This window comes from Gymnoscopelus microlampas (assembly GCF_963454915.1).
Source record: "Gymnoscopelus microlampas genome assembly, chromosome: 17".
Taxonomy (NCBI): Eukaryota; Metazoa; Chordata; class Actinopteri; order Myctophiformes; family Myctophidae; genus Gymnoscopelus; species Gymnoscopelus microlampas.
Window position 1 is genome coordinate 13,511,247 of NC_139954.1, and position 10,596 is coordinate 13,521,842.

Sequence of the window (10,596 nt, forward strand, 5' to 3'; positions counted from 1 at the left end):
ATAAGGCACAATGAAGCAGCAGTGTTATAGAGAGTATAGTTATATCAATTTGGCCAAAAAGATGACTTAGGCAATTAAGCTAGGAGGCTAACATACTACTACTACTACTTAAAATGCCTTATTGTGCCTTTAAATTCCTTTGTAAGCACTTGAAATCACTTTTGTGTATTCCATATAAATACACATTCCTTGCCTTGAAAGAACCAGTAAAGTGGGTTTGCATCAGCCATCTGATTCCTCTTTCATCGTGTGTGTGTGTGTGTGTGTGTGTGTGTGTGTGTGTGTGTGTGTGTGTGTGTGTGTGTGTGTGTGTGTGTGTGTGTGTGTGTGTGTGTGTGTGTGTGTGTGTGTGTGTGTGTGTGTGTGTGTGTGTGTGTGTGTGTGTGTGTGTGTGTGTGTGTGTGCGTGTGTGTGTGTGTGTGAGAAGAACTCTTTCATTTATTACGTACAATGCTATACCAGTTTGGTGAGTTCGACTGTTTATAAAAAGCTCTGGCCAAGCCAAAACAGAATGTATTTGGAAGGTGCAGACACTTGTTCTTTCCTGAAGTTAAACAAGGTAAGACATCTACAACACATTTAATAAAAAATAAAAATATACTTACTTACGTTTATAACTCGTTGTTTTCTGGTGCCTAATAGAAAAAGATTGTTGTCAATGAATATGTCATGTAAGTTTGGAGGCTTTTAATACTTTCAAACAATTTTGATTCGAGTCAACCATCACATTTTCAAATGATACTACTCAGAGATTTCATTGTAATAATGATAATGCAGTAACATAAGTGATACATGTAATTATCTATATTTGTAGAATAACCTTGCAATATTTGACTGAATATATAATATACATTTGAATATGAAGTTTAATCTTATAAAAAGGAAATAAATAAAACAGCTGAAGCTACAAGAATCACTGACTTTTATTTTAATTTTAATTCAAACATAATTGTTGGGACTAACAATGTAGCAGACGCTCTTACCCAGATCGGCTAGTTGGGCTTTATAATGTGCACCACATATAAATTGCCATACCAGTTGGACAAATAGCACGATTAGTGAAAGCAATAAGATAAATCAATAATATCTTACTGTAATAACATGTCATTCTCTTTTGAAGGACTGGAAACTATGCTTCGCTGGACTGTGCTGGCGTTGTTGTTGGTGATCTGTGCTGGTGACCCTGTTGGTGCAGCAAAGAAATCAGAACTGGCTAGAGGTGGGATATCTGTCTAAATGTGCTATGATTCTATGACAAAGGCCTTGCCATTTATTTGCACTTTTTGATTAAAGTGACTCTTACAGTAACAACATAAAGGGGATTGTCTGTAAAGCACGAGTGATCCTTGTTTCATAAGTTTATTCACCATTGCACATGCTCATAGGATGGGGAGATAGCATCACCTGGCAGCAGAATTATGAGGAGGGCCTGACGAAGCTTGAAAAATCGTAAGTTTCTTTACATGTTTTTATTATCATTTTATTTATTTATTTAAAAAGTGACTGCTATGAGGAAGTACAACTGCTATGAGGAAGTATACGCACACTAAGTGCTTAGTGTACAACATCCTTGTCATGGACTCATCCTCAAGGCTAAAGCTTAATGGATTAAATGTAATGGGAGTATAGTAATCTGATTGCAGTTTAGTTCAGTGGTTACCAGACGGCCGTTAGAGAGGCTGTCTGGTAAGCAGAAGGTCACAAGTTCACCTCCCGACCCTGGTCTATGTGTCGAAGTGTCCCTAAAAGCAAGACACTTAACCCGTAACTGTATCCCCCACCCCCTCAGCATGACCATCTGAGCAGCCATCAGCGGGGTAAAGCTGAAACTGAATTCCCCCCACGTGATTACTAAAGGGAGACCTGTGTTAATCACGTGGAAACTCTGTTTCAACTTCAAGTAAGAAAGAAGAAAAAAGGTTTTATGTTACCATAATTGTATTCCATGTATAATGGATGGCTGAAATCACACAAATGCAAATAATATAATTGCTGTGAATGAATAGGCCAGTGTCGACTCAGGTACTCTGCCAGGAAATAAATCGATTACTGTCTGATAAGGTAACAAATTGACTTGCATCAATCAATCGCCTGGCAGAAGACACAGAGAATAGTTTGACAGTTTCTCCAGTGATCAAGTTAGGCGAGGCTGCCTTCACACAATCACACCCACCACTGTGCCTATTCTTTTGTGGAATGTGTTCAGTTCTTTCTCTCTCTGGTTATGTTCCCACAGTAAGAAGCCTATGATGATCATCCATCACCTGCAAGACTGCCCGCACAGTCAAGGTATACCAGTAATCCAGGCTTTTTTATTTGTAACCACATGAACCCATAGTGTCCTTATTCTGGAGCTTGTAGATTGGCTATTTTCGGTGAAGACATTTTGTGTTGAGGGAAAAAAAAGTATAGAGCCCTGGGGGACCCGGGTCCGTGGTCAACTTAGTATAGTGGCTGAAGAAAATAGACAAGACTGCGTTTACATGGACAGGTTTATTCCACTTCAATTCGGAATGAATGCTCATTCAGAATAGAATTGCTCATGTAAACGCATCGGTATGGCCATACCGGTCTGATCCGAATGAAATTTCATTCGGGTTTGAAGGGCTGGTATATACCGATAGAATCGGGCTACATTGCCCATGTAAACGCACTGGTATCAGACTGGTATACATTTGTTCTTTTGCGCATGTGTCATTGGCTAGCGCGGTGCTTCTGGGTGGGGGGGGGAGAGGCGCAAGCCATGTGGAGTCTGGCGCTCCAAGCCCAAGTCGCAGACGCGCGTAGTTCTCCGCCGACCGGCTCCTCCTCCGGGTCAGCAGCAAATATAACAGGAACTGATTTTGCTGCATTAAACTCATCAATAGCAGACCAATGGCCGTAGCCAGGATGCGGTGTGCTTCCATTATCAAACCTTCTCTCTACCTTCTCTCTCTTAACTTGTTTTATTGTCTCTCTTCTCTTCTTCCTCATTTACCTATATAGCTGGCAGCTTTGATTGAGTGTGAGCTGTGGCTTGTTATTATTTCTCTCTGGCAGCCGTGACTTAGGCCTTGGCTACACGTACATGGATCTTTTACTAAACGGATATTTTAGTCCTCCGTTTTTAAAAAGAATCCCTGGCCACATGACAAAGATAAACACAAATCCCTGTCCACACGTAGACGCAGAAACGCATCGATCAGCTGCATGTTTAAATTTTATATCAGATTTTATATTTACATTGATTTTATAATTATATATATGAGGGGCCAAATACAAATACATTTGTAATCACATGTTAAGGCCCAATACTGCAATAGCTGCATTATTTTAATAGCATACGTGAACAGCATACGTGAACATAAACGAAAACAACATTATTAGGGCTCAACTGCAGCGCAAACAGTAGCCATGGTTCACATGACGCTGTCGAGTCTCTGGTTTATAGTGGTGTTCGTTTTTTTTTTACATTGCCAACTCTCACATGTACATAAACGTTCAGATTTCAAATATAAAGTGCTTACCCCTGAGCCATGGATGTTACAAGGCAATCCGGACCGTGATAAGTACCCGTATCTCCCGTATTGTTCAATAAAAAGCATTTTAATCCCATCGCCAGCCATTTTCTTTTTCTGTTCTTTTATTTTGGTAATGTATCAGAGTGCAATACACCTTCCAACCATTGGTGTCGCATGGTTGAAAGCATCGGAGAAAATTTGGAGAAAATGGCCGACGATCGGATTAAAATGCTTTTTATTGAACAATACGGGAGATACGGGTACTTATCGCGGTCCGGATCGCCTTGTAACGTCCGTGGCTCAGGGGTAAGCACTTTATATTTGAAATCTGAACGTTTATGTACATGTGAGAGTTGGCAATGTAAAAACATCGAACACCACTATAAAGCAGGGACTCTCGGCACCGGGGCGATTGTGTTTTAGGACGACAGACCCCACATTCAATCTGTGTGCACGCCGTGTGTTCTACTTGGCGCAGAGAAAGAGGGTTTTCGTCACACAGTGAATGAGCTACTTTTCCCACCACTGTCTTATTATTAAGTATGACATTATTTAGCCATAAATGAGCGTGCCTTGTTTCATAGACTGTAAGTGTTGCTCTCTCTCTCTCTTCATTTATTATTATAATGACCATGAGCGGTCCGGTTTATGTATTATTGTACTATGTATTATTATAATGACCATGTGCGAATGCGCGATGACGTCATCGTTTCTCAAAACCTCCGGATTACATGTCCACACAGATCCACTGAAACGCATGTTTTGGAAAACCTTCACTTATTTATCCGTTTACAAAAATATCCGTTTTAGCGGCCAAAAACACCGTTTGCGTGTGGCTGAAAGGCCCAAACGCACACAAAAATGTGCGTTTAGAAAAAGATCCATGTACGTGTAGCCAAAATTGTTATTATTCATTACCAAGGCTGCCAGAGGTAAATAATACATATGTTTACCTGTCAAACACCCCCGCCCCCTCCCCCCGTCCCCAACCTGGCCCGAAGCACTCTGCGCATGACCAGAGTTCTATTCCGAATGAATGCTTTGCTCATGTAAACGATTGAGGAACAGGAATACTTTTATTCAGGTGCCATGTAAACAGTTGGGTATACATTTCTATTCGGAATGAGTTCATTCTGAATGAATAAATATTGTGCATGTAAACGCACACTGTGTAGAGTGATCTGTAAAATCTGCTGTTCGTAATGTGCCTTCCCTCGTATGAGGTCTTGTTGTTCCTGTGTGTCACGCGTACGTGAAATAAGTTTCTCTTCAGCAATAATAACATGATAGATTCCTGTACAATCCTTGTACCTGGCCATTCATCTGAAACATTTACACACTCATTATCCTTTCTGAGAAAGATACTTATTTCTAACGTCAGTATTTCATTATGGTGGGAACATGCCACAGCTGTTGTGGTATGCTGCTGTACTGGTAATGATAATGATTGATAATGATAATAATTGATGGTGAAATATGTGGTTGGGCTAGGCCTACCGAGATCTTCAGGTCATACGCATTGTATTAGCTCGTGCTCACTTGATTTTGCTATTTTGTCTCATCTGTTTAAGAAAGTAGGTAGCAGATATATTGCACTTTCACCTTAGCGCTAGGTATACTCTTGGTTGCTTGTTTTTACGGGAAATGCACTTAAGACTTCTGGTGATTAGTAGTTTCGTTCCCTACCTATGTTGAATGCACATATTGTAAGTCGCTTTGGATAAAAGCGTCTGCTAAATGTAATGTAATGTAATGTAATACGCAGATAGCAAAGCTAACCATGTTATTAAGGCATTCGATGCGGGCAATAAATAACAGCAGAGAGGTGAGTGATGGCAGGTGTTATAATGCTTGATGGAAGATTTACATCAATAATCACTTACATTTTAAGTGATGTCAGGTGTTACAATGCTTGAAGGATCATTGCACACGGTGATACCAACAGCAGGATTTGTGAGCAACAACAACAGGTGCATTCCATAATACCTGTCGGGCAAGCCAAGCCAGTCATAGTTCAGTTCACTGCTTGGCAGATTTCCCATAAGTTAGTCTCGCTTCACTTTTACCATTGATTAAGCTTTCATTCCTGGAGATGCAGGGCATCATTCAGTTTTTGCTTGTGTCCTTTATTTATAAATAATACCATCGCCCGTGCTAATACAGTATGTCGCTACTTCACACTCTGAGTACAGTTTATGAAAAGGCTTTGTGTTCAGCACGGTTTGGAGTATTTGATAATGCACAACCTCAGTGGACCTTTCTGGTCTCTAGAGGGAGCACCAGACTATAGAATGTAGGTCCCACCTGCCTAGCCTGTTTCTGGGTTTGCACCTGCTCTCTACAACTATTGATGAGAGTTCTGAGAACAACTTTAGCACAACTATGATTTAGGAGTACAAGATGTGAAAATAACTGAACCTGTGTAATCATTTACACACACATTTTTCAATTATCATGGTGACTACGTTTTGGATCCTGTTATGAAACTAAAACAAAGCAATTTTCACAGCACTGAAGAAGGAGTTTGCTGCTGATAAGGGTATCCAGAAAATGGCCAGAGAAGACTTCATCATGCTCAACCTAGTGGTAAAAACACATATTTGAAATAAACCTTTAGCATAGACGTTACATGCGTACATAAGTACACTAGCCCATTAAGGTGATTAAAAGGATATACAGGTGATCTCCTTCAGTTTCAAATATTTTTTTACTTTATATATCGTTGCTGTCGGGCAGAAACCAGCTCCATTTTTCAAATATACAGTATATATATATTTTTTAAATAAATCAGTGCTATTGAACACCCTTTACGTGTGGGTTTTCAAACTAAACCTCCTAACTCCATTGGGTCCTCAAACTCCAACTTTGGAAACAATCTCCACATTAATAGTCAAAAACCTCCTAACTAATTTCCTGAAAAGTTAATATTTTGTACATAGCTGGTATCTGCCCAACAGCAGAGATATACAATATTGTATTGCATTATGTTAATGTATGTAACTATGTATGTATGTTTGTATGTGTTGGCCTCCTGTTGTATACAGTAAATTGGGTAACGGCTATTCTATTTATGAGTTATACTGATAACTGTCATTCTGTGTCTTACAGAATGAGACCCATGACAAGAATCTGTATCCTGACGGCACCTATGTTCCCAGAATCATCTTTGTTGGTAGGCATTTTTGTCCATTTTTCTTTTTTTATCAATCCAATCGATCTTTAGTCTTATTTGGGCCATTATTTGATGCAAAATCACTTTGGAGTCCTATGTCATTCGGATCAGAAATGGATAAAATACCAAAGGGGTACCAGATAAGTGGTCTCACTGCATCAGGTATGGAAAAGTAGGCTATTCTTAAAATGACTTTCAAATACATGTTTATAAATGTCTACGTAAGATCAAACAATCCATAAAGAAAAGGAATGTTTAAGGTTATCCAAGGTCTGCTTCAAGGAAAAGTTCTACTGCTTCCCTGAGAGTCATAAAAACAGTGTTTTCTTTCATTCTTACTTTCTTTCTTTTCTATTTCGGAAAACGATTCAAGTATAATAGATGAAATAGTCACAGTCCAGAAAAGAAGGCAGATAGTCTCATCAATACTTAAGCATCCTTAATGATAGTGCAGCAAATGGTATAGGGAAAGTGGAACTATAGTTTCGTATTCATTCTTCTTGAATTGTAAAGACTTAACTACTTTAACCCTGGCATCCTCTATGTCATTATTGTAAAAATACACAAAAATAGTCAAACATTAAAAAAAATGTTCGGCTACTTTCGCTCTTCATCATTCGTCGAAGTACAGTATGAAGTGGTTAACTAGACCAGACGTGAGTGACACCTGTCTGTCTATCTTCTCTTCTCTCTCATTCTGACTCTCTCACTCATGCCCAATCTCCATCTGCCTCACCCGGCACCTCTCTGACTCTCCATCTCTGGCTGCCAAACCGTCTCCCTTTATTTCAATCTCAATTTATGGGGAGTACTGTTATGTGCTCTTATTGAGTTGTCCAAAAAAAAAAGGTATTCCAGTCAGGTGCGTAAGCCAAACAAAAGACACAGAAGGCAAAATGATTGCTCGCACACAACATAACAAAGGGAATGTCCACAGATGTTTGACAGATGCGAAAATATTATTCTTTAATGATCCATAGTGCGTCTAAATTGTGCGTCTAAAAGTGCTACCAAAAAGGGTGTAGGCAAACAGTACAGTAGGATCTGATACATCTGGTTCCACCGTACACCCTTTTTGTTGGCACTTTTTAAATTCAGTCTCACTATGGATCATTAAAGAATAATATTTCACGTCTGCCAAACCTCTGTAGACATTCCTTTTGTTACTGTATGTTGGTGTACGAGCATTCCTATTGTCTTCTTGATAACTGTTAAACAAAAGCAATTAATGGCAAAAGCATTTTAAAGGTGTAATTTTGTAACGGTGCTTTATACCCCATAACAACAACAAAACACTTTGACACACGTCAGATTATGCATTAAAAATAATAATAATAATTTTGAAAATGTTCTCTTTCTTCCCATGGTTGTCTTCTGTTCTCTCCCTCTGTCCTAACCCAACCTGCTTCAGATCCATCCCTGACCGTACGGGCAGACATCACAGGAAAGTACAGCAATCACCTCTACACCTATGAGCCCGGTGACATTGATCTCTGTGAGTGGAGCAAGTTCGACAACTTTTTTTGTGTCTGAAAAAGTGCACACGTATAGCCTACAGATAAATTATGCACTCACTCAAACACCTAATACCGTATACCCTTCCCTGTCAGACCTAACTGCTTGTACTGTAAAAGTTACAGTGTGACTTATGAATAAGTTACACTGTAACTTATTCATTTGGCCTCATTCTCTACGCTCACAACTTTTGTAGAGTTGTAGAGACAACTTTTTGGGGGTCTGTGGGGAGGGAAGGTCTCATATGCACAGTAAGGGGTAATTCAGACGGCTGCGATTTTTCTCTGCAATGTTCTGCTTAATTTATGCTCCGTCGTATAGTGTCACGCCGATCTCCGCACTGCACACTTTGCATCCGTGACGTGCTGTGAGGTTGTAGATCGGTTGGTTTCACGAAGTATGACAAAGTATAAATTGGGCTTGTCGGCTCACACAGTTTTCAAATGCTTCTGCCTAAAATTTGCAAAAATAATTAAGCGGATGCTCCGCTTCCCAAATAACTTCCGTTTCACCTGTGCAGTCGTGTAAATAACTTACGTACTGGAACAAAATGAATCAAAGCCATTCTAGCTGGCAGCAGAAATAGAAATTCAAAAATATATTTTAAAGATATTTTAAAATGTATCTTCTCGAACACAAACGACAAAAACGTGACAGCTGATCCTGATCCTCAACTTTCATGGGACGGAATTATGTTGTGGAAGTCAAGTGTTGGCTTGAGAGACTATTATCTCATTGCAAATCTTTGATCTCTGTACTAGGCTTAACAAGGGAGGTTTAGAGGGAAAGGGTCTCAGGAGGAGAGGAGAGTGGGCGGCCCGTGGAGATTCAGAGAAAAAAACACTGAACAGTGGGCGTTAAGCTTGGGTGCAGCTGAGGTGACTCGTTATGTAGAAAGTGTTATAGAATGACAAAAGGATCTGTTGTTTTCCACAAACACCTTCACACAGTATGCTGTGATTAACATAGGCTGCATTGGAAAGTAACCCAAATACTCATGGAAGAGTAGAAAATGAAACATCCATTCCCAGAATGTATGTACCGTAGGAACATCATCATAGCTGTGTCTATTGAAGTTCTTAGCAAAACGTGGGAGTTACTGTGGCCATGTAATGGTGTAGAAACCCTCTAATTATGGATAGCAGAAATCTAAGCCATTCTAAGAATTTGGTTTCAAAAGCTTCTTTTCTGGGGGGGGGGGGGGGGGGCTTGTGTGATCAATATTTCAAGAAGTACCTTTGGGTTCTTTCCATGATTAAAGAGAACCCCCCTTTGATCCAAACAGAATTCAATTCATGGTATGTTTAAAAGAAGTAAATTTGCGCTCCTATGTACATTTGAAATAATAATAAATATAATCATCACACTAATAATGATAAATACACATATTGGATTGACTATGTACACTATAGGCCTACTAAATTATAATACATGTATATTTGCTTAACCTCAGTATTCATCAGTTCACTCCATCCCAAAACCGACTAATGATCCTGATATTATAAACAGGGGCGTTACATCCGACATCTGGGGGACAAAGCTGTGTTTGCCAAAACCTCTACCACTGCCCAAACACAAAGTTCATGTTTGCTTTTCTCATTCAAATTGAAATGATAATCAAAATGGCAAGATCTTGCAAGAGGTTTTGAATCAATAAGACAACCAAGTCGTTCATTTATAATGACTCTGGTATTTGGGGTGGGGATGGAGTTGAACAGAAGAATCGGTGACATTTAGCATCAGGAAGACAATTTCTCAAAATGACAATGCTATTTGAGTCCCTTGGATTTACTGTCAAATACAATTCATCGAGTTCAGTGACAGGAAAAAAACAACCTCTGTCGCCTATGATATGAGCTATTGCAACTTATTTATTTATTTACAGTTTATATTGTATTCAAGAACCTTTTTTTGTTTGTTTTTGTCCAAAAGTATAGGGAGGAAACATAAGTACGTTGTTCCATATAAGTACATTCTAACACATGACTTATTATTTTAACAGTGTTCGAGAACATGAGGGAAGCCAAGAAACTCCTGCACACTGAACTCTAACCTGGCTGTACTTTGACCTGTCTCCTCTGAAGATCAGCCCTGAAATGAATACAAAGTATCCACCATGAATGTGGAAATAGTCAAATAAAATGCACTCAAAACAAGTCTATACATTCCTTCTCATACACTGTAAAACCATACATTCATTCATACATACGTTCATTTAACTCAGTAGTGTGTAGACTCTCCCAGTTAAAGTAATAAGGATTTGAAAACAAGTGTATATCGAATGTTTGCTTTTAAACTTACCACTTTACATATAATGCTTAACATGAACCATGAAGAAATAAATACAAATATACTTTTAAAGAGTCTGAATGAAGCATTCAGACTTAATCGACAACAGTGTGGATGTTT

General features: G+C 39.1%; 1 protein-coding gene across 1 annotated transcript; it reads left to right on the plus strand.

Annotated features, from left to right (window-relative positions):
• Positions 1 to 489: 489 nt before the first annotated feature.
• Positions 490 to 10,343, plus strand: agr1 (anterior gradient 1). Its single transcript, XM_084085072.1, has 8 exons — positions 490 to 559; positions 1,121 to 1,219; positions 1,386 to 1,449; positions 2,237 to 2,289; positions 6,010 to 6,086; positions 6,609 to 6,672; positions 8,084 to 8,167; positions 10,190 to 10,343. The coding sequence occupies exons 2-8, from the start codon at positions 1,132 to 1,134 to the stop codon at positions 10,237 to 10,239; spliced, it is 480 nt and encodes a 159-aa protein (XP_083941198.1). The 5' UTR covers positions 490 to 559; positions 1,121 to 1,131; the 3' UTR covers positions 10,240 to 10,343.
• The last annotated feature ends 253 nt before the right edge of the window (positions 10,344 to 10,596 follow it).

Bases quoted from the DNA above. Each gene is read 5' to 3' on its own strand.
- agr1 (XM_084085072.1), top strand. From the start codon at position 1,132: ATGCTTCGCTGGACTGTGCTGGCGTTGTTGTTGGTGATCTGTGCTGGT. The intron at 2,290-6,009 runs GTATACCAGTAA...CAATTTTCACAG, and splicing joins AGACTGCCCGCACAGTCAAG to CACTGAAGAAGGAGTTTGCT. The intron at 6,673-8,083 runs GTAGGCATTTTT...AACCTGCTTCAG, and splicing joins TCCCAGAATCATCTTTGTTG to ATCCATCCCTGACCGTACGG.